At 40.3% G+C, this 24,631-nt stretch overlaps 1 protein-coding gene across 1 annotated transcript in view; it reads right to left on the bottom strand.

The window, feature by feature from the left end:
* The window catches only part of LOC107282917 (vascular endothelial growth factor receptor kdr-like), a 184,503-nt gene that overhangs the window by 72,808 nt on the left and 87,064 nt on the right, over nt 1-24,631 (bottom strand). Inside the window, exons 9-10 of the mRNA XM_029283103.1 lie at nt 21,127-21,299; nt 3,207-3,357 (exon numbers count right to left, since the gene is read on the bottom strand). Coding sequence (XP_029138936.1) covers nt 3,207-3,357; nt 21,127-21,299 — 324 coding nt within the window. The remainder of the gene's footprint in view (nt 1-3,206; nt 3,358-21,126; nt 21,300-24,631) is intronic.

Raw genomic sequence — 24,631 nt, 5'->3', positions numbered from 1 at the left:
CCTAATGCTCTGAACCATTGTGCACAAATAAACCTGTCTTCTCCAACCCTTCGTGGTCTTGTCTTCTGATGTAAGTATCGTGGTTTTTTCCACAACAGCACCGCCCTGTTTTTGCCATGTGGGCCCTAGCGCCGCCCTGTTTTCAAAATGGCGCCCCGTTTTTGCCCATGGTGCCGTTTGCATAACGGTGGCGCTAGCATGAGTGGGGATGAGTGCACGCCTCTGTGTGTGTGTGTGTGTGCACTGGCCAGGCTGTCCTGCGGCCTGGAGGCCAGTAGGCCACACCCTGGTAGTGGGCCACGGCCCACAGGTTGGGGACCCCTGGTCTAAAGAAGAGTGCCACCACTACATCTTGTTTGTATTCCCAAATCCCTTGCGTCAGTCGTGGGGAAGATGAGCTTGTCCACTTTCAGTCCAAGTCAATATTGATACCCCTGGGTTGGCCTCCATGTTAGATGCTTCTATATTATATCATGGTGCCCCATTCTTGCAGGTCTTGGAGAAGCTCCACGTTGAATCTTTCTCTCTGTGTTTCTTGACTCTGTAGGTATTAATAGTGCCTCTGCCAGCCTTGATTTTCACCAGGTCTCCTTTCCAAGACAATAAATCCTGTGATCTGCTGTTTCCCCAGTGGAAATCATTAAACTCTGCTAGCTCTCCTCTGTTTTTCTTGCCCTTTGTGCAGCACAGGCTGCATCCATTTGTTCACACTCACAAAGGGTAATAGCATAATAATGCCTAGGCCACTAATCTTTGTTATCCCAGAATTATAAGCTTCATAATAGATGGAGTATATCTTTTTAGAGTGGAGGGGAAAATGTGGATATTATCCTGGGCTCACAGATATGTGCGGAGGAGTCATTTCAAAAGACAGTTCATTATCAGAGCTGATTAGAAAGATTTATATATGTTATTCATGGCAGGACAACTAACAAACTACATCCCTACATCTTTTTAAGCATGTTTGGAGAGAACAGAATTGCACTGACATTGGATTGAGTGAGAAGAAAGGACATATGAAGGTCTTCTGACATATTAGGGTCTTCCCTAATTTTCTGCCCATAATCCTTTGGGCCACAGGTGTCTGTGTGGGTGGGTGGGAAGGATCAAAAAAGTCAAGATGCGTATTAAAAAGCAGTGGGATTCCAATCAAGGTTGTTGCAGCCACCATCTTGGCTTTATAACCACCTCTGCTGATCATGCTGGCTTAGGCCAAGACAGTAAGAAACCATCATTAAAGCTTCGTAGTTTGCTCATGTATATATGAGGTGTTCATACTTTGGTCTCCCTAATCCAAGTCCAACATGTGAACATGCTACATTATTCTAAAATTCTCATTTTAGATTGCGTTCCCATCTTCAGCTCCATCAAAAGAAGGACTTAACAACTCAGAGACCAGACCAGAGTTGTTCTCAAAACGGTTTAGACCTTGTTCTTCCTCCCTCTGCTTCTGAACTCAGAGTGGGCAAAGCCAAGTTGGTCGCTGAACTGGCTGAGGACTCCACGAGATACATTCAGCGGGGGGCCTGTTTATTTCCTTTGAAACAGCTGTTTCAGTCGGAATCTCTAAAGAACTTCAAAACTTCCCACTGGGCTGTCGATGTTTTTTGGTAGTTGTTTATGTGGAAGAACTTTAACTCCTTGCAGGCAGTTTAGCTGGGATAATGCCTCGTTCAAATCTGCCTGTGGTTCTCGGATTTTGGTCAGCTGATTTGAGACTATGACTCCGTCATTTCATGGGTAGAGCTCAAAGGTTCAAGGGTGTGGTCTACTGAAGCGGTGGGGCTTTGCGGTCACCCGACAACATCCTTTCGATGCTGAATTACTTCCCCTCAATGCGGTAAATGCAATCTCCTGTCTTTAAGGGCATTTTCAACATGGCCAGTGAAGAATTTACTTACAATATTCATCAGTTCCAGAAGTTTGAAAAAATCCATACAGGAAACTTATTTCATTATTTTCATATCTGAATGAGACCTTCATGTTTGACCATATACTGAGAACAACCCATAATTATGGAAATTTTTTTTTAATGTTGTGCTGATGGATAAATTTCTGCAACGGAAGACAAAGTCCAGCTAGATAGCTCTATGGTGTAATGAAGGATTGTTCTTATCATTTTGACTCACACTTCGTCTTTTACAACTTCTTCCATAGCTTAAGAGCTGAAGGAACATTATCCTACCTGAAAGCCTAAAGTTGATAGAAGATAATATTTTTAGCTCAGGATTGAACTGTGGTGCTCTTAGTGGTCTCCGAGCTTGGTTGTTTTCTTGCAGACATTTCATGACCCAACTAAGTAGCCTCATCAGTGCTAGACAAGAATGGGGTTTGAAGAACGGAGGAGGAGGAGGAGGAGGAGGGGGGGAGGAGGAAGACTACAAGGTCCTTGGTGTTCTATGAGCTTGGTGGTTTTTTTGTAGACATTTCCTTACCAAACTAGGTAACATCATCAGTGCTAGAAGGGAGTAGGGTTTGCTTTTATTTTGTTATACTAATGGCTTGCTGTCTCAGTCTTGGTGGGAGTGTTCCTTGATTAGGCTGTTATTTACTCTTAGCTTGTTTGTCTGCGCTGGTAGTTCCTTGACTGGGGTATTATTTACTTCTTGATTGTTGCTCTAGTCCTAATTTTGGTGTTAATTTCTGCTCATATGGGGGTTGATTGCTGGTGAGGAGGGGGTTTGGTCTTTTTTCCTTGGGGAGGAGGGATTGTAATTTGCCTCCATACTCCAAAGCCAAAAGTCTTTGACTATCAAGAATGCCTGGCCCGCTTCTATAAAAGCTCAACATTCTCTCTAGTACGTAGCAAGTAGCATTTCTTATATGGTTTTTCTAAATCTTGAGAAGCCTATAAACACTGTTTTGGAGTAATAGAGGATGACAGCAACTCTAAAGAGCAAACAACATCACCCCACAGTGATTTGATCCATATATTTCATTTACTAGGCAGGGGTAGGCTATTACTCGTGGACTTCAACTCCCAGAATTCCTGAGCCAGCATGGCTCAGCTTGGAAACCTCTCCCTTTCCCCTCAGCGTGGCTGGCTCAGGAATTCTGGGAGTTGAAGTCCACGAGTCATAAAAGAGCCGAGGTTGCCTATCCCTGGCCTAGTGCAGTCGTCTCATGATGAATGTGACACTACTGCAGCTTCTGCTGGATCTCCGTCATGGGGAAGTTAAATAGACCAGAAATGTCTGATTACTTACTGGTTGTCTGTATGGCTGCAGGGCTCCCATTCCCAGTGTATGGAGGGCAGAGGCCATCCGCTCGCTGTGCATTGAAGGCTGTGCTCTCTTCCTTTAGTCACCAGCTCAGTGTTGGAAAAATCAGTCTCCTTTTCATAAATGTGAGGTCTCTCTGAAGGAGAAGAAAAAAACCCAGCTAGGATGGCTTTCTTGAGAAAGACGTAATAAACATAAGTGAAGACTAGGGTCTTCTTAAATATCTATGCAGTCTTTACAGCAGGAGTGTCCAATCTTGGCAAGACCTGTGGCTGGCTGGGGATTTCTGGGAGTTGAAGTCCACAGGACTTAAAGTTGCCATGGTTGGACATCCTAAGTCTAGTTTATAGAATGGTCTTTTCCATGTAAAGACTTCAGTATTTTTCCTCTGTGTGGGCACCACTTGCATCTCCCCTTCCCCAAATTTAAGGACTGATTCCTGCCCTCTTTTCATCTGGTACTAACTTAGAATAAAAACCATCCTCACCATCTAGAATCAATGCAGCCATCCACCCTGCTGGACTCTGGCCAGCTATATATATATATATATATATAAGATAGTTAGAGATATCCTAGACCAGTGGTGGCAAATCTATGGCACGTGTGCCAGAGGTGGCACTCGGAGCCCTCTCTGTGGGCACACACACTGTCGCCCCAGCCCCCCCTCCTCCCACGGCCCACTCCTCACCAGCAGCCCTCCGGAGAAGAATCACCCCTGGGCACAGCCCACACAATGCTGCGCAGCCAAAGACATGGTAGCCGGGCAGTGGGGACAAGACTCTGCCCTTGCACCCCATCGCACGCAGATGCTGCTGCAGGGCACGGGCAGAGGGCGTGGCCACCATGGCGCTGTTGGGCTGCCTGGGTGATCTATGGCGGGCTGTGGAGGAGGTGGGTGGTCCAGTGGAGCGGGGACAGCGGTAGGGGTGGTGGTTTTTGGGCACTCGGTCTCTAAAAGGTTCGCCATCACTGTCCTAGACATTGGTATTTGAACACAGATCTTTTTAACCTTTATATTTTATTGTGTTTTGTTAATCTAGGTGAAATCTCAAAGGTGCTTTTTTTCTTCAAAAAGCAACTGTTTTTCTTTTCCTTCAGGAAGTTTTTCTCCTTCTTCCTCAAGAAAAAAAAATGAAAAAAAACAACAGTCCAGTTGCCTTTTGAAGGAAAAAAAAGCACCTTTGAGACAACCACGACCTGGATGACTGAGAATCCACAAACCTCTAGGTGAAATGTTAATATATATTGCTAGTCCATGTATGATATGCCATACGCTAAATAAATAAAAAAATATAAACTAATACTAATGATATTATTGTGATCATACTAATAATATAAATACTAAATTAAAGCAATTAAAAAAAATAAACAAGACAGAAGGCGGACAGCTCAGACTAAACAATAAGTAAAACAAAGCAGGACATTCCCCCCCCCCCCAAACAATACAAATGCAAAACAGTGTTGGCCCTCCAGATGAGTTGAATTATAAACATAGATGCGCAGATCTGAACAGACCTGGTCTGCACTAAAATTTCCTCAATATGTGTTTTGCGTGTGTTACAGATTCTGTTCTACAAACAGTTGGGAAAAATAATCTGCATTTATTTATTTATCTATTTTGTGATTTGCATACCCTTTCCCCAAATCTGGGCTCAAAAGCCTTTTTACAATGTTTCTGCAGGATCTTTTTTTTTTTTTTTAAATGTAAACTGAAAACCCGAACTTCTGTCTTAGCTAAGCAATGGGCTCATTAATTGAGTTGCTCCTAATTCTATCACCCTTTTGGCCACGGTCAATAAATGAATCACGGAGTTGTTAAATGAATCCAGCTTCAAAGTCAATGGACTTTGCTTGTCGGAAGCCAGGTGAAAAGTTTGAAAATGGCAATCAAATGATCCTGGGATGCTACGACCCATATAAATATATTCCCATTTCCAAATCCCAGAATTTTGAGGGATGTTGCAACAGTTGTAAGTGTGAGCATCAGTCCTAAGTTACATTTTTCAGTGCCACCATAAGTGAACATGGAACAGTCATTAATGGAACGGACTACCTGGATTCTTCGTCAGCAGCTCTTTTGCAAGTGTGAGCAATAAAGAAAAGGATGAGCGAAAGAAATGCTGAAGTTTTTGAAAAGGGTTTCAGGCGACGATCAAAAATGTCCACTGCTCAGTGAAGAAACACATGTAGGATGTCTTCAACTTACAACAGTTCATTTAGTGACCATTTGAAGTTACAACGGCACTGAAAAAAGTGACTTAAGACCATTTTTTCACCCTTATGACCATTGCAGCATCCCCAGGGTAACGTGATTTACATTCAGGTGCTTGATAATTGGTTCACATTTACGATGGCCGCAGCGTCCCGGAGTCACGTGATCCTCTTTAGCGACCTTCCAACAAGCAAAGACAATGGGGAAACCAGATTCACTTAACAACCTTGTTACTAATTTAACAACCACAGTAATTACCTTAACAAATGTGGCAAGAAAAGTCGTGAAATGGGGCAAAACTCACTTAACAAATGTCGGAAGTCGAGGACTACCTGAACTTTGCACACCGAAAGTGCAACTTGGAGCAACCTCACTTAAAAGGTCATGATGAAAGGACTGATAAAAGATCTCCTGCAGGATAAAAGTGGAGTGTTTGATTTTGAATGGGGCCATTTCTCTGCTCTTGTATTTCAACTTCCTTAGCCTTAGTCTGGAGGGACGTGAAGCTTTTGTTAAGAGAATCTCCTTCCAATTGCTTAGCACTACGAGCTCAGAAGCAGAGATTAAACATATCTAGCAAAGAGACAGAATCTTTTCTATTTGGTGGAAGGAGTGAACAGATAAATGCTCGAATTCTCTGATTGCAACAATGCATTTTTCCACCTAGCACTCAATTAAAACAATGGTTTATACAAATTGCAGACACGCTTTCATTACCCAATTCATTTTTTTTTAAATAAGTACATTGCATTATTAAATATTATGTGAAAACCTGAAATCAGACCTAATGAATTACAGAATAAAGTAATCCCTGTTGGAGAAACAAAAGAGCAATTATTTACTCTAATCTGGAAAGATAAAGCTATCAAACACACTGTTTTCTTTAAACACACACACGCACCTCTACACACATAGCCGCAGGACTACACAATGATGGAGGAAGTTATAAAGACAGTCTAGGAACGAGTGATGAAAAGAAGGGCTGTGGGTCAGGAGAGGGAAAGTTCTGTTTGGTGGATTGTTATTGAGAACAGATTGTCGGCAATAAATCTGCAATAAGGGTTACTATGGTAACCAAGTTTTCGAGCTGCTTAGGTCTAACATGCAATTAAATAGTAGCTGCCACAAAAAGGAACATTTTCAAAGTTCTCCACCCCCTGCATAGATTAGTACAAAAAAAATATGAAGTGACATTATCTGGCATAGCTTAACCATATGCTTAAGATTAAATTCTGCTGTTCCTTCCTATGCACTCCTTCAAACATAGATGTTCATCACTGCCACTCACTAGCCAACTTGTCAACTGGCTATCTTACAGCATAGTTTCTTACAACATTTCATTCCGGTGAAGGTGTCCCAGCAGCCTTAAGCACCACGAAGCAGCTGTTTTGCAAGAAAAGTTAAAAGGACAATTCACTGCCCGTTTAGACCCATCATCCCAACATTCTGGCTTTCTTCTGTTTGATGACTCTGAGTGAAACAGATGTGATTTTTCCTTTTGCCCGGGACAGCCCGTAAAGGTAAAGCATGTTGGAAAATCTCAAGTGAAGTGAGGAATGTAGTCTTTCAGTTCTTAATTCAGCTTTTCCCAGCTGAAGAACGTTGGTCCACATTCCACGTCAATGTACTTCTGAACACAATGATTTTGCTGTCCCGACATATCTGAGGGACACCCAGTTGAAGAAGTTGGCTTAGATGTTTAACAGGATGAGGAGTAAAGACTGAGTTGCTTGATTAAATCACATCTTGTGATGGGATCCAGTGAGGAGATGGATTCCAGAGCAGTAAGAGGCAGCCCAGAGATCATGCGTGAGAGAAAGAGGGTGAAGACAACCCCTCCCTAATGGTTCCTAGTGTATATTGTAGATGCAGAAAGTAGAGTCCCCCAGATAGCTCTGCTGGGAAGAATCACCATGTGTCATTCTTGCTTTTAAGCCTTACACATCTCATGACACATCTACCTCTACCTAAATCAAAGCATTTATACTCTCAAAGTTTTGGAAGCCCTCTTCCTAAGGCCCCATTTCACAGAATCACAGAATCCTTGGGCTGGAAGGGACCTTGGAGATCTTCTAGTTCAACCCCCCCTGCCCAAGGTAGGAGACCTTATATAATCCCAGTCAAATGGTTGTCTAATCTTTTCTTGAAAATCTCCAGCAATGGAGAACCCACAACTCCAGGAGGCAAGTTGTTCCATTGATTAATTTCAAACTTTTCTTTCTGAATCAATGATTAAGTATGGAACAGAAAAAGACAGATGATGAATAGTTGTCCTGGGGTGGCTTTCAAATGTGAGCTGAATCAATGCTTCTCACAAGAGTAGGAATGCAAAGAGTTAGGGAGGGAGGCTGCTATTTTGAGCCACTTGGATTTGCATAAGAATGTGCATAAGCAGCCTTTCATGTTGTTTTTCTTAGCATTTGTCCCACATTGTTGCAGGATCCACTTGTTTTGCACTGCAGTTACCTAGTTCTTTCAGCCAGACTCAAGGGTGCCTGATGTGACAAGGAGTTTTGTTTTTCAGCTTGATGCTGGTTTGGCTAAGAGGGAGAGACTGGCCCAAAGTCATTTTTGGGCTGTACTTTCTGGATGTAAGAAAGGCCTAGATCATGGCTCTCCTTGCTCCTGACCTAGTCCCTTAACCACTACACCACACTGGCTCTTTGTAAAGCATCTTCCAATCCATGGACGTTTGATCTGGAGACTTTTGTTAAACACACCTTTGTTATAAGAGGTGAAAAAAAAACCAGTAGACTGGCTTGCCTTCAGAAGTTGTGGGTGCTCCCTCACTGGAGGCTTTGAAGAAGAGACTGGACATCCATTTTGTCTGAAATGATGTAGGGGCCCCTGCCTGGGACTGGGGGTTGGACTAGCAGACCTCCAAGATCCCTTTCAAAAGGAAGAGGAGGAGGAGGAGGAGGAGGAGGAAGAAGATTGTGTGGTCCTTGGTGCTCTTTGAACTTGGTTGTTTGCTTCCAGATGTTTCATTACCCGACTAGGTAACATAATCAGTGCTAGAAGGGAGTGAGCCTTGTGGAGAGGAGGAGGAGGAGGAGGAGGAGGAGGAGGTGGAAATGTACTTTTACTTGCACTTTTTCCTGGGAGAAATTCTTCTCTATTTCTAACTGTTCTCATTCCACTCAATGAAAGAGAATTTGCTCTTGAAGATTCTTCCAATATACATTTCAAAGGAGGAGAGAATTTCTCTTGTCATCACGAATTTGTGCTCGGCTCTGTGTTGGATCTGCAGGTGACCAACACTGAAGCGTACAATTTTTCTCTTTTCCTTCCAGCTCGTTGCCTTTGTATACAGAACAAAAGAAACTGGGTTTTTAAGCAGCGCCTTTTCGGTATGCACATATGGCAATAGCCCATGCCAAAATCTCTATAGAACTTGAGCCACACTTAAAATTATGCATCTCGTGATGAATTTAATGAGACAAGGTCTTCAAAACAAAGCTGTTTTTAGAAAACTAAAAGCTTCCGTCTTGCCCAGACAAATATTCTTACCTAATTGGAAGGAACTGGAACTTACTAAAATGACAACCTTGGGGAAAAAAAAAAAAAAACTAATGAGAGGTGAATTGGCAGGGAAGTTTCTGTTGACACCAGAGTCACACATTGCTAGAAATAATCTGCTTTTGTTTTTAGATGCATTAGTTTAATTGCTCTGAAGTCTCACCCAGCCATTTAGTTCGAGCCCAATCTCTGAATTATAAGCTTAGCAAAACAAATTTCAGAGTCCCTTGATGAAATTCTGTTGACAGGCTCAAAAGGTTGACTTGTTCCCATTCAATGCTTCCGATTGATTCAGAAAGTCAAGTTGATTATGTATGTTAGTTCAGCCCTGAACTGACTTGACAAAATGATCTTTTTGCCTTCCAAACTGCACCATTAATTTGATGCATCCAATCCAGTAATTGATCTGAAACATTGCTCCGATTCAGAAAGATGATCTGATCTAATTAAATCACGTTGGAAGTTTGAACCAGTTTGAATATCAGATTGACCTCCATTGTGGTAATGATACACAACTTGTTTTTTTAGATGTAGGTCATCTGATAACTGCAATAAGGGTGGATTTACAGGTAGAAAAGAACAGCCACAAGATAAAAACTGCAACTTGGAGAGAAATAAAGTAGAATTTCAGTGACTTCCATGACAGAGGCATAACTGAAATCTTTCTTCTCCAACATTGCAAGTTCGTGTGACTCAGTTTCCCCATTCCTATTTCTTGATCCCACCCATACAAACTTTTTATTAAATACTACATGAAACATGCACAGTCCATGTTCATATATAACACCAACTTTATATCTGTTTTTTTCCCCCACCAAAAACAAATAAAGCGTATGATGGTTTAACGAAAAGGCTCAGTTCTGGTTGTTAAGGCAACAACAGTCCACCAGCATTGCAAACTACACAACCCATTTCACCTAGTTTAAAGCTTGGGTGCAGATTGTCTCAGGGTCTGATGTCATGAATGGACCTTCATGGACATCTACTTGTCTGGTTGTGTAGTTTGTATGGAACGGAATAGCAATAACAATAGCACTTATATACAGCTTCATAGAGCTTTACAGCCCTTACTAAGCAGTTTACAGAGTCAGCCTGTTGCCCCTAACAATCTGGGTCCTCATTTTGCTGATCTTGGAAGGATGGAAGGTTGAGTCAACCTTGAGCTGGTCAGGATCGAACTGCTGGCAGTGAACAGAGTTAGCTTGCAATGCTGCATTCTCACCATTGCTCTTAGGGTCTCCTGTTTGAGCAGGGAGTTGGACTAAAGAAGATCTCCATCCAGCCCTATATTCTATATACTATAAAATTCAACTCCTAGAATTTTCCAGGTATAATTTTCCTAGTATAAAAGTAACGTTTCCTAAAACATTGACTCAGCCTTCCATCCTTCCCAGTGGCCTCAACAACTCTCTAAAAGAATGCAAATGACCAGCTGTCTGCAAGGAGTATAAAACCTTCCATTCTCGATTTTGAATATAAATGAAGACTAGTTTAAGAGGGATGAGCCCCTAAATATAGTATGCCTTTTTTCTTCTTTCTCTTGTGTTTGGTTTTTTGACATGAGAAATATAAAAATGTTGGGATGGTTTATATAAAAGAAATGTTTTCTCTGTTTTGTCTTTTTTTCTTTCTTTTTGTTTTGCTCTTATTTTTTTAAGATATGAGAAATGTAAAAATATAAAAGAAATGTTTTCTTTGTTTTGTCTTTTTTTCTTTCTTCCTTTTGTTCTTATTTTTTTAAGATATGAGAAATGTAAAAATGTGATGGCTTGTATGAGAAAAAAAAACTTAAATATTTAAGTGTAACTAATTTTGAGAAAATCTTAACCAGTAAAAAAAGTTTTGAATATTGTGGGGAAACCAAATTTAAATAAGAATGTAAACATGACTAAACATGACTTATAATGTGGCAATCAAGATGATCAATGAAAAGAAGCTTTATATTGATGTGGTTATTACTTACAGAAACATGAGAAAAATGTTTATATTTAATTGTCATTTATTTAAATAAGAATTGTATTAATTTAAGGTTGGCAAAAGAGAATATTATTGGAAGAAGAGGAAATCATGTAAAGCTATCGTATGGACTATAGAATTATAGAAATTAATTGTTATTGTTTTTTAAACATTAAACATGGCATCGGACCTGGATATCTCCGAGACCGCCTTCTGCCGCAGGTTGCCTCCCATCGGCCGGTACGCTCCCACAGAGTGGGTCTCCTCAGGGTGCCGTCAGCCAGACAGTGCCAGCTGGCGACCTCCAGGGGGAGGGCCTTCTCGGTGGGAGCTCCCACCCTCTGGAACGAACTACCCCCAGAGATCCGGGTGATCCCGGATCTCCCCTCCTTCCGCCGCGCCCTAAAGACATGGCTTTTTCAACAAGCGGGTCTGGCCTAGGGAATTTTAGTGGGGTTTTTAAGGGTATTTTAAGGGTAATTTTAACGATTGGCCGCTTCAAATATTTTCTTTTAATTTGGTTTTAATGGATATTTATTGTACTGTGGTTTTATAAGGCTGTTAGCCGCCCTGAGTCCGGTGAGGAGAAGGGCGGGGTACAAATTAAATTATTATTATTATTATTATTATTATTATTATTATTATTATTATTATTATTATTATTATTATTATTATTATTATTATTATTATTAACCAGACGACACGATGTGTATGTTAAAAATCAATAAAACATTTTTTTTTTTAAAAAAATCCTTCCATTCTCCACCAGCCAGTCAGAGCTGAAGAAGCTTCTTGGATGAGAAGCAAAACATCTTCAAAGAAAAACAAGAAAGTCCAGTTGCCTCCTGAAAAAGCATCTTTGGGACAACCATGACTGGGATGGCTGAGAATCTCCATAGACACACCACAACACGCAGAACAATTGAAAACAACAAAAGATGCATGTTAAGAGATAATATATTAGAATGTCCATGGGCTATAATGACCACTTCACATCCATCTTAAACAATACAAGTAGCCCTCAACTTATTATCCTAATTGAGAACAGACTCTCCATTGCCAAGCAAGATGGTTGAGTTTTACCACCTTTTTGCTGTGGTTATTAAGCAAATCACTACAGCTGCATCTCATGATGGCTACGGGCATTCAGCTTCCCCCCCTGACTTTGCTTGTCAGAAGCTGGCTGGGGGAAATTGCAAATGATCCTCACATTATCTCAAGACACTGCAACTGTCATAGGTACAAGCCAGTTGCCAAAGCCTTGGAATTTTAATCATGTGATCAAGGAGATGCTGTGGCAGTATAAGTCGGATGTCCGGTCTAAGTGACTTTTTTCAGTGCCACTGCACTGATGGCAATTTTGAAGGATGTTGAGAATGATGTGAAAAGCTGTGCAACTTGTGCAACAATGAAAAAACATCCAGGTAAGCCCCCTGGATTATTGCAGCAAGTCATAGATCCTTCCCAACCCTGGGAGGAGATTGCCATGGACTTTATTGTGGAGTTATCAGAAAGTAGGGGAAATACGGTAATATGGACTGTGATGGACCTTTTTTCAAAGCTGCTAACATTGGATGTTCTTGCTTTGACAACATATAGAGATGCAGCCTTTTTCTTTCTTATGCTTTACTCTTAGAATTAGATGATACTGGGGGGGGGAGGAGAAATGTGATGGGAGTTAGTTAGACATAACAATACTGTAATAGTGTGTGAATTCAGGGCTTTTGAAATAAGAGATGCTAAGAAATGGCGGGTTGAAGAACCGGAGGGAAAGCCTGCATTTCAAACTAATTGGAGAATGTGATTTATGACTGTTAATTAGAGGAGGGAATTGTGTTTTGATACTATGTGTTCAGGGGAGGGGAATCCAGATTTTGGCTTTGCCTATGTACGGTATGTGCCGATGCTATGCTGCTCGAATAAAGATTCTTTAAGGTAAACAATGCCTCAAAGTTCTTTGTCGGAACCATGACAGCTCACTTCATTGCCTGCTCCGGTCTTCCCTCCGCAAAGAAACTAGCAAGAATGATTCTCAAATATATCTACCGACTCCACGGAGTTCTTATTTCTGCTGGTCTCATCTATCGGAACCATGACAGAACGGTTGTAAGTCATGGACTATCTGTATAGCAATAACTCTCATGATTAAATTAATAATAACTCTAAGGACAGAATCTAGTAAAAATTATAGAACAGATTACAATTTCATCTGGCATACTTTATACGCTTCACTATCTGAGAACTCTTCTAGAATATCCTAAGATTGTATCCTGGTGGTTTTATGTCATTTTATATATACCTGTGTTAAAAAATGGTTTTTTAAGGTAGGATAAATACAGTGGTACCTTGGCACTCAACTGCTTTGAAACTCAACGAATTTGGTATTCAACGCATTTTAACATGAAAATTTTGTCCTAATACTCATTGTTTGTTTGGTACTCAATGCACAAGCTAGAACTTGTCGGTGTTGGTTGCCTCGCGACTCACTACATTATTCCTTATGGGAAAAATCTGTTCAGTACTCATTGTTTTTGGTATTCATCATGCCTTCCGGAACCGATTAATGATGAGTAGTGAGGTACACTATATTATTATTTTTCTAAGGGTCTGCTGAGATTGTAAGTCTTGTTAAATATGGATAAAGTTTACCCTTTTTTCTCTCCTTCTTTTACTTTCAGGGGAAATAATTACTAGGAAAAGTTCCTGCTGTTCACCCAGACATAATTTTATGGTTTGGCCTTTTAGCATATTGGATAGGAATTGAAATTCAGCCAATTCAGTTGGCTGAATTCATTAAATTCAACTAATAATCTTTATTGACCATTGCAAAAGCTAATAATCTTAAATGACCATTGGAGAAATTCCCAAAGGGGAAAGAAAAGGAAAAGAGAATTTTAAAAATCATGCTAAACTTAGGCAAGGAGTGAATTGGAGATAAGGAAAAAAATAAAACTCATTTGGCCATTCATATATCATGCTTTGGATGTTAACAGTGTACTCGCCCAATCAAATATCTAAGCCTTGGGGTTAGAAAAGCTAAGATCAATTTTTAAAAAAACTAAAATCAAGCTAGCTTCTATATCTCTCCAAAGAGATGTTTCTGGGCTGAGAAATGAATTTATCCCTATAATTACCCGATTTTATTACATTATTATGTTAGCTGCCCAATGCTGTGAAATACTAGTTGTTGCTTGTTCATTGCCTCCTATGTGTCTTATGACTATCACTTTGCTGTTGTATCATATGATATATGTTGATTGCTTATTTAGTATCAATAATAATAATAATAATAATAATAATAATAATAATAATAATAATAATAATAATAATAATAATAATAGTTGGAAGGGACCTTGAAGGTCATCGAGTCCAACCCCCTGCTCAGGCAGGAAACCCTACACCATTTCGGACAGATGGCTGTCCAATCTCTTCTTAAAAACTTCTAATCACTGAGTATTATATTATGATTTATGATGATTGAATTTTATGATTATGATCATGATTTATCACTTTGTTGCTTGTATGTACACTGAGAGCTTATGCACCAGAGACAAATTCCTTTTGTGTCCAATCACATTTGGCCAATAAAGAATTCTATTCTATTCTATTCTATTCTATTCTATTCTATTCTATTCTATTCTATTCTATTCTTCCATAATTCTATTCTATTCTATTCTATTCTATTCTATTCTATTCTATTCTATTCTATTCTATTCCATTCCATTCCATTCCATTCTTCCATAATTCTATTCTATTCTATTCTATTCTATTCTATTCTATTCTATTCTATTCTATTCCATTCCATTCCATTCCATTCTTCCATAATTCTATTCTATTCTATTCTATTCTATTCTATCCAAAATTTGCCATGTTTAGGGCCAAACGTTGTGCTTTGTTAGAACCAATCCTAAGAACTGGAAAAGGCCACTGAATATCTAAAACCAGTTTGTTTCATTTCATAAAGCAGCCTAATAAATTTTCCAGCCAGCTTTATTGGAAATGCTGTTGCTGCATAAAAAGTCCCTGGAAAGACCTTTATAAAATTTCAGTTTATTTGTTTTAGAGTGAGAAGGAGAAATCTCCTTGCTTCACTGTAAGTAGTTTTTAAGTCTCCTGTACTTGCTTTGTACTCTGGCCCGGAATAACTATGTTCTCCCACGTTTCTCATTCTTGACTCCCCAGGCTGTGTAGTCGCCAGCTGTTTGTTAAGGTCACCTTTTGCTCTCTCTCTCTCCACCCATCTCAAATGCTTCAAGACGTTTGCTCCATGGAGCCCTCACTCTCAACAGAAATCTCCTCCAAGGAAACAGAAACATTGCAAACCAACAACCTCTTGGAGGTTCTTGATGTGCAAATATGTAAAGGAAGAATATATATATTTTTTGTAAGCGATGGACTTGGAGCTGCATGAGGTCTCCACAGAAAACCAGTAGGGGAAGCTGCTCATGCCAGATTAAATACCTTCTGTCTCCAGAACAGTCTGGGAGCATGGGTGGCCCAGGCCGAAAGCTTCTACGTGTGAGGAATAATCCTTGCGCTTTAATGTCTGCAGTGGTCCAGAGGTTAGGTTGGAAGGGCATTGCTGGAATCTTCTGATGGCAAGAGGTTCACCTGGATCTGCTCTCAGATCCTCTCCAAATTTGATCAAGTATGAACAGGGCAGTAGATACTGGAGTTTCAGCCTTACATGTCCTTCTTTAAATTTACTTCTTTTCTTTCACAAGTCCCCATGTCTCTTCCAGCTCGTAACCCTATTCCTAACGCTAACCTATCTGTAACCTTAAGCCTTACTCTTGTGGCCCAGGAGTGGTCAGTACGCTTGGGCATCTCCTGTTATTCTGCTACTACTATGGTTAGTTGCAAAGTCAGCCTAGATTGAGTTTGGCATTTTTATCCACCTATATAGAATACAGAATAATAAGCTTGGAAAGTAATGTAGAGGTCTTCTAATCCAACCCCTGCTCAAGCATTCCGGACAAATGGCTGTCCAGTCTCTTCTTGAAAACTTCCAGTGTTGGGGCACGCACAACTTCTGAAGGCAAGTCGTTGTTGATTGTTCTCACTGTCAGGAAATTTCTCCTTACTTCTAGATTGGATCTCTCTATAATGATCTTAGACTAGATATACCTAGTTCTCTCAGTCATTCATCGATAGTAATCATATCGTAATAATATCATGAGCAGTAATTATTCATCAATAATAACAATATTGTTATCAATTTGTCATGCAGCCAGCCAGATGTTTAGACTCGATTTGGCATTTTTATTATTATCGTTATGGGTAATCTACAGAGACTGTTGGAGACTTAATCATTCAAGTCCTAACCAGGAGCTATGAATTGTTTAGTTATTTATCAACCAAGTTTTGAAACCACCCAACTTCCTCACAGAGGAAATGTGTACTGGGCAGTGTGCAAATAGGATATTAAAACATAAAAACAGCATATAAAATTCAAAATGAAAAAAGAGGCAAGGATTATAATCCAATGCTAAAAATTAATTAAAAGGCAGAGGAAGGCTTCTAGGCAGTGGGGGGATTCAGCCGGTTCACACCACTTCAGCAGAACCGGTAGCTAATGTTTTGTTGCCTGGGCCCAGAATGGACTTCTGGAAGCAACATCCACACATATAACCAGTTGTTCCCATATTTGAATCCCACCACTGGTTCTAGGGTGCTCACCAGTCACTAGCTGAGTGCTCCTTTGTGTGTAAGCAAAGCTTAGGTATTATTAGGGTAGTGTCTAAAAATACAGGCAATTCCAAACAGGGTTTTGTAAAGTTAGGCTGTTGAGGTCTGATAAATTCAATATTGCCAGATATTGAGGGAGTCCTTTAGATATTGTTCCAAGAACTCCAAACACGATTGGTGTATTGATTTCTTTTCCCATAAGCATTCAACTTTGATCTACAAGTTCCCTTATTTCATAATTTTTTCAAATTGCTTTTCCTCAAAACTAGCATCACACAGTGTAGCAACATCAATGAATCAGACTTTCTTTTCAATAATTGTTATATCAGGCATGTTATGGACAAGATGCCTGTCTGTTTGGATTATAAATCCCATAGGAACCTTGATGGCACAGTGGTTAGAATGCAGTATTGCAGGTAAACTCTGCCCACTGCCAGCAGTTCAATCCTGACCAACTCAAGGTTGACTCAGCCTTCCATCATTCCCAGGTCGCTAAAATGCCCCAGATTTTGGGGGGCAATATGCTGACTCTGTAAACCACTTAGAGAGGGCTGTAAAGCACTGTGAAGCGGTATATAAATCTAAATGCTATTGCTATAAGTTCTTAACCTCCTCATTTTCCAAAGCATTCTCAATTTGATGATTATAGCCAATTTGGAAAATTAATCAAATGGTCAATTGTTTCATCCTTTTCTATAAAGACAGACATTTATTCTTGTTTGTTAAATGATGAATTTTTACTTTCATGCCATTAGTTGACAAAGCTTGCTCTTGAGCTGCTAAAATAAATTATTATTATTATTATTATTATTGATCATCGCACAGTCAGCCAGATGTTCAGACTGGATTTGGCATTTTTGTCCATCTATCGAGTCCTTCCCAAGGATCTGGGATAGGCAGATGTGGATGTTTGATGGTATTACAGATATCGTCGCAGGATGGAAGCAGTTCCTAGTAAGGCCGCCTTTTGCAATTGACTAATGGCGAATTTGTCAATGCCAATGGTGTCCAAGTGGTGCTCCAGTTGTTTTGGGATTGCACTCAAGGCACCTATTACTCTTGGTACTACCCATGCTTGCTTTTGCCACAGTCTTTCTATTTCTATTTGTAGGTCTTTGTATTTTGTTATCTTCTCCAGTTCTTTCTCATCTATTCTGCTGTCTCCAGGCACTGCCACATCCACTATCCAGACTTTTTTTGTCTTTCTTATCAACAATTGTTAAGTCCAGGGTGTTATGTTGCAGGTGCTTGTCTGTTTGAATTCTGAAGTCCCAGAGCAGTTTAATGTTATCATTTTCTATGACTTTCTCTATTTTATGATCCCACCAGTTCTTGCTTACAGGCAAATGATATTTCTTGCAGATCTTCCAGTGGACCATTGTTGCTACTTTGTCATGCCGCAACAATGGTGCATTATTATTATTATTATTATTATTATTATTATTATTATTATTATTATTATTATTATTATTAGTTTCTGAGTTAATGTTGATTCCTGGCAACTGCCTGACACACCCTTTCCATTTTGTTTGCAAGATTTCAGAAGGGCTACACCACTGTCACCTTCCCAGGGTTGAGAAAGGAGGACAGGTCCTAGGTCACCTGTAGATAACTTCATGCCTAAGGTGAGAACCAAACTCAAAAATCTTCTGCTTTCTAGTCTAACCCTAACCACTGCACTAAACTGGAAGTAAATTTGTTTGGATCCGTTGGCGAACTTTTTTGGGCATCCCGGTTAAGTCTTGCTCATGTTACCTGTGAACGGACATGGTTTATAGTCTGGACATTTAAATATGAAATTCGCATGATATCTGTCAATATCATTTGTATGATATTTGCATGATATTTCAAGCTGATGGACTTTGGCCATGGTGAAGTATGAATGAAATTGTTTCTGGCAGCTAGCACACAGAAACAATTAGTTTCTAGTTTATTGATATGCAACCGCAATCAGTATGTGTCAGCTTTTGCTATGAAAGATAAAGATGAAGCTTTGGACAAGGATCAAATTTCCATTATAATAGTAAGGGCTCATCCAATGAAGCTGACTGGAAGGAGCTTTAGAAGAAAAGTTATTTCTAAAGCAGGGGTCCTCAACCTTGGCAACTTTAAGACTTGTGGACTTCAACTCCCAGAATTCTACAAGTCTTAAAGTTGTCAAGGTTGAGGACCTCTGTTCTAAAGCACAGAGTTGACCTGTGGGTTTTGTTGTCACAAGTTGGTTGTATTGGTTATTAACATATGATGGCTTTAAAGAGGAGTGGATAACTTTAAAGAGGATGGGTCTACCAAGGCAAACACTTTGATGTAGTGGTTAAGGCATCAGGCTAAAAACCAGGAGAATGTCACTTCTAGATCCACCCATGAAGCTGACTGGGTGACCACGGTCCAGTTACTTTCTCTCAGCTCTAAGAAGGAGGCATCGGTGGTATCTAAGTGGCCCATGAATTTTAATAATAATAATGCAGAGATGGTGGCTTTGGTCACATCTTGATTTGTTGACCCCCAGAAAGCCATAGATTTATATCCGGGCATTAATAAATGAGCAGTTTGATTTTCAGTCTCTTCCTAATTATTCCAATTATATAATTGACTTTTGTTTTACAGAATTAACACACAATGATGCTTAGAAAACTTGGGGTGGGCTGACAAGGAGAGAAGGTTAAATATACGGCAATTGTTGAAGTTCAGCCAAGTGCTGACCATTAATAATAACAATCCTAATAAATAATCACTTAATAACACTGATTTTCTATCACTCAGACATAAAAACGGCTATCTCCATATTCATTTATATTAAGGCCGGTCAAATCTTTGGCAGAAAAACAAATGATTTCTGGCTATATCTTTTTTTTTTTTAACATGCAGGAAGGGAGGCGGGGGTTAGAATAATCTGCTACCAAAAATGAAACATCTGTTCTTTATTATCTCTCGCTTGTCCTCTTTGTAAAGGGATATTTCTCCACGGTGCCCGTTAATCAGCATTCCTTGAGCCGGTCATCTTTTCGATAAGTGACATCTTTACAATAATTGCATTAATGGTTCCCCAATTAATTCACCCTGCCAGGCTGATGCATGACAGAAGAACAATAGGGGGTACTTGTGTGTGAAATTGCACACAAATTTGGAAGCGACCAGCTGACAAAATCATTACGGCTGCTAGGCTGGCTGGACCTGAGGCAACACACAAAACAATGTTTGTGTTAGCTGCTGGGGTTCCATGCCAAGCCTGTTTCGTTGGTCCTGTTGTTTAGGAAGAGTCTTATTCTTATGCTAAAGCAAACGAGCAATGATTGTGATATTCGTACGACGCCAGTTATTTGCATTAGAGAGAGTACATTAACCGTATTTTATATGCCACTGATCTAAGCAACCGTTATATTGCCTAAATTGGTCCTGTAGCCAATCAAATGGGTTTCCTAGCCTACTAGCTGGTCATATTTGATGATTAAATTTCAAACACACACACACATAAGCTTACATGTAAGAATGCTGTATAAAAAGCTACTATTGTTGGTCATTGTAATGTATTCATTTAACAAATAACAGAATAAGTAATAGACTAGAATTGTTTTTGTCTACTGCAGTACCAGGCAAAGATGTTCTCTCTAGCATTTCCCCCCTTACTAGTTGATGAAAAAAAAAGAGAGAAAAGAATATATCTCAAAATAGCTTTTGAACAAGAAGATAAAGTTGGGGACATTCTCAGTATTGGGTTCTGCTGGTCTAGCACTTCAAAGTGACCAGGTGGTCAAGGCAGAGTTGTGAATGGCTTCAACCTCATTGCAGTATCTCTCACCAACCATTTGAAGCCCTCATGACTTTTGCTGCTTCTATGAAGATTTAAGGAGAACCTCAAGTGGGAACTCCTTGAACACAGAATCCCAAGGCTGGAAGGGACTTTGGGGATCTTCTAGTGTCCAACCTCCTCCTCAAGGCAGAAGACCTTATACCATCCTGGTCAAATGGTTGTCCAGTCTACTTTTGAAAATCTCCAGTAATGGAGCACCCACAACTCCAGGAGTCAAGCTGTTCTATTAATTGTTCTCACTGTCAGGTTGGATCTCTCTTTAACAAGCATCCGTCTATTGCTTCTTGACCTGCCTCTGGTGCTTTGGAGAATAAGTCAATCCCCTCTTCTCTGTGGTAGCCCTTCAAGTACAAGAAGACAGTTATCATGTTCCCCCTTAATCCTTCTCTTTGATAGGCTGGACAGACCTAATTCCCTTAATTCTTTCTAGACTCTAGAGGGATCCTACTGTCTCTGCTGGAGGGAATTCTCCCTTTGAGGAATGGTTGGAGAAGACTTTCTGCAGAAACTGTCCATACAAACTATTTAGATGCACATTTGGTGGAGAAATTTGAAAGATCAAGAGTGAACTTGCTGGTATGAGTGACTTTCTACTTCCAAATCACACTACTATTCCTACCATTCACATCACAGATGGTCCTTCAGATATCCTTTTTGCTGTGATAGCACTTTGTCTAGCCTTGCACCCCAAGAAGAAGAGGAAGAAGCTAGAGACTTACCAAGGACAACGAGTTGGATGGTGAGATTTTTATGGAGACCATGTTTCGGGTTGCTCAAATTTAGGGTAAAGTTCCCAGCATGCTTCGGTCTCACATCCCTGATGATTATCCTGTATCTCTCAGACTCTAAATCATAGCAGTCATTGCCTTTAATCTGATGGCCATCTTTGTACCTGTTTGGACCAGATAGATGGGAATGAAAAACAGCTGAGACAAAGGAATAGAGGGGATCATGTTTCAGAGAAATTTAATTTTTAAATTTTAATTTAGAGCTACATATTCTGGAAGTTCAGGACAGCTCCCTCTCCTCTCTGCCCAAGTGGGATGCTTCCCACTCATCCACGAATCAGATTGAGCCCACAGTAAATTCTCAGTACAGGTAGTCCTCGACTTACAACAATTTATTTAGTTATAACAGCACTGAAAAAAGTGACTTATGACCATTTTCACACGATTGTTGCAGCATCCCCATGATCACATGATCAAAATTCAGATGCTTGGCAACTGACTCATATCTATGACCATTGCTGTGTCCCAGGGTCACGTGATCCCCTGTTGCGACCTTCTGACAAGCAAAGTGAATGTGGAAGCCAGATTCACTTAACAACCATGTTCCTAACTTAACAACTGCGGTGATTCACTTAACAGCTGTGGCAAGAAAGGTCGTACAATGGGGCAAAACTCACTTAACAAATGTCTCACTTAGCAACAAAAGTTGGGGCTCAAAAAACAAAGCATTAAAGCTCTAATTTTTCCATGATGTATTGCAATATAAGAGAGGCAGGTTGGTCTAGTCCAGGGGTAGGCAACCTTGGCTCTTTTATGACTCGTGGACTTCAACTCCCAGAATTCCTGAACCAGCATGGCTCAGCTTGGAAACCTCTCCCTTTCCCCTCAGCATGGCTGGCTCAGGAATTCTGGGAGTTGAAGTCCACCAGTCATAAAAGAGCCAAGGTTGCCTACCCCTGTAGTTAAGGCACCAAGCTAGAAAGCAGGAGATGGTGAGTTCTAGTCCTGCCTTATCATAAAAGCCAGTTGGGTGACTTTGAGCCAATCACCAGGCGATGGTGAGTTCTAGTCCCACGTTAGCCATGAAAGCCAGCTGTGGGGTTTTGGACCAGTTCTTCTCTCTCAGCCCAACCCACCTCACAAGTTGTTGTTGTGGGGAAAATAGGAGGAGGAAGGTGTGTTGGATAATACTGTCCATCTAGATTTATTTGTAAAAATAATAAAGGTAGGATATAAATAAGATAGATAGATAGATAGATAGATAGATAGATAGATAGATAGATAGATAGATAGATAGATAGATAGATAGATAGATAGATAGATAGACAGTCAAAATTATTAAGAAGGTGGCTGTGATAGTGTCACTTATTTGTATCCTATGTGTGACTCAGCTGCCAGCTTGACTTTTCAGCTATGCACTATGGACATGGCTGAAGACTATCCATCCAAGAATTAGAGAACTGAAATCAGACTGAAATAAATTTATTCAGCATTAAACCACCGTGCTATTTGCAGTGGGGGATGGATAGGGAAGAGAAACATATCAACGCTGCAGCATAATCCATTTTTCTTTCTGCTCCTGTTGGCAAGGGATTGGAAACTGTGCTGGCAAATTTAGGGGAAAAAGAGGTTTTTAAACACTGTTTTTCCATCCTTCGGAGTTCAAGAATGGGAGAGTGGGAGGCAATGATTAGTGTCAGTTGCAGGACTCGGGAGGCATCACCATTTTGTGAGTCTGCTGGAGGCATGGAAGAGCTATGGAATTTCTTCCTAAAAATCCTAAATCTGCTTCCTTGGTCACCTTCTCTGATGCTTGTATCAACTCAGAACTCTGTTCTTAGGTAGATAAGGCCTGGAGTTTGGATATAGAATAACAGAATAACAGAGTTGGAAGGGATGAAGGCAGGAAACTAGACCATTCCAGACAAATGGCTGTCCAATCTCTTCTTAAAAGCCTCCAGTGATGGTGCACCCACAACTTCTGGATGCCAGCCATTCCACTGATTAATTGTTCTGTCAGGAAATTTCTCCTTAGTTCTAGGCTGTTTCTCTCCTTGAATAGTTTCCATCCACTGTTTCTTGTCCTGCCTTCAGGCGTTTTGGAGAATAGGTTGACCCCCTCTTCTTTGTGGCAGCCCCTCAAATATTGGTATCATGTCACCCCTAGTCCTTCTTTTCACTAGTCTATACATACTCAATTCCTGCAACCTTTCTTCATATGTTTTACCCTCCAGTCCCCTAAACATCTTTGTTGCTCTTCTCTGCACTCTTTCCAAAGTCTCAACATCTTTTCTCTAATGTGACCACCAAAACTGAATGCAATATTCCAAGTGAGGTCCTACCAAAGCATTATAAGGTGGTTTGGTTGCTGTCATTTACATAACTGATAATCTTATGCTCATGATCAGAATTGGAACCAGGATTTTCTTTGCTAAGAAAGGCAGTGTTTAAGTGAGTCACAGCTGATTATACAATATTTTTGCTATGGCTGTTAAGCAAATCATTGCGGATGTTAAGTGAATCATACAGTCATTAAGCAAATCCGGCTTCTCCCGTTGACTTTGCTTCTCGTAAACTGGCTGGGAAGGATGGAAATGGTGATCACATGACCCTGGGATGCTGCAATTGTTGTAAATGCATGCCAAGTGACAAGTGCCCAAATTCTGATCACATGACTGTGGGGATGCTGCGATGGTCATAAGTTTGAGGACTAGTCATAAACCACTTTTTTCACTACCACTGTAACTTTGATCAGTCGCTATTGAACAATTGTTAAGTTGAAGGCGACCTGCACATAAAACAGCTAACAGATTGAATGAAAACTACAGCAGTAAAAACTGACTAGGGAACATATTGAAGCTTGCTTGGTTAGTTCCTGGAAACTGTTTTCTAAGGAGCGATGAGTGTTCACGCAGAAATAGCTCAGTCTGCCAAACAGATTTCTTCCACGCTGTGGCCCTGCACATTTCATGTGATGGAAAAGAAACTGCTTTTAAAATGTTTTGCGAAGGAGAAGAACATTTTGTGAAATGGCTGAGATGAGTCACTGGATACATGCACAGAACACAGTTCTAAGTGATCTAAGACAAAAGAGGTGACACGCATATCCCGTCCTTTACTGATTTATGATCTGCAGGTTTATTGATTTATTTGTATCCCGTGTTTATTCAATTCCAAGGGAAGATGTCAGCTGGAAGGTCCTCCAGAAGAGCCATCTTAAGTCAGGAAGCAAATGCAGCCAGAGAGAAAAGATTGTAAAGGACTAGGATGGAAACAGAAGGAATGACCCTATGAATGTGGTCCTCATGAAACAATAAACTAAACTCAGGAACAATCTAGAAGAATCCTGTAGCACCCCAAATGTGTGCTGAGAAAGGAAAGCCTGTCTTGTCTTGGTAGATAGATGGATTTTGATATGAAGGTACACAAGGGGAGCTTTACTGAGTAGCATAGGGCATTGGTTAAGGGAGGGGGGCTTGGACCAAGAACATCCAGG

This window comes from Protobothrops mucrosquamatus, unplaced genomic scaffold (genome assembly GCF_001527695.2).
Source record: "Protobothrops mucrosquamatus isolate PMUCROS unplaced genomic scaffold, P.Mucros_1.0 scaffold19, whole genome shotgun sequence".
Taxonomy (NCBI): domain Eukaryota; kingdom Metazoa; phylum Chordata; class Lepidosauria; order Squamata; family Viperidae; genus Protobothrops; species Protobothrops mucrosquamatus.
This window is presented reverse-complemented; position numbering and strand designations above follow the sequence as displayed.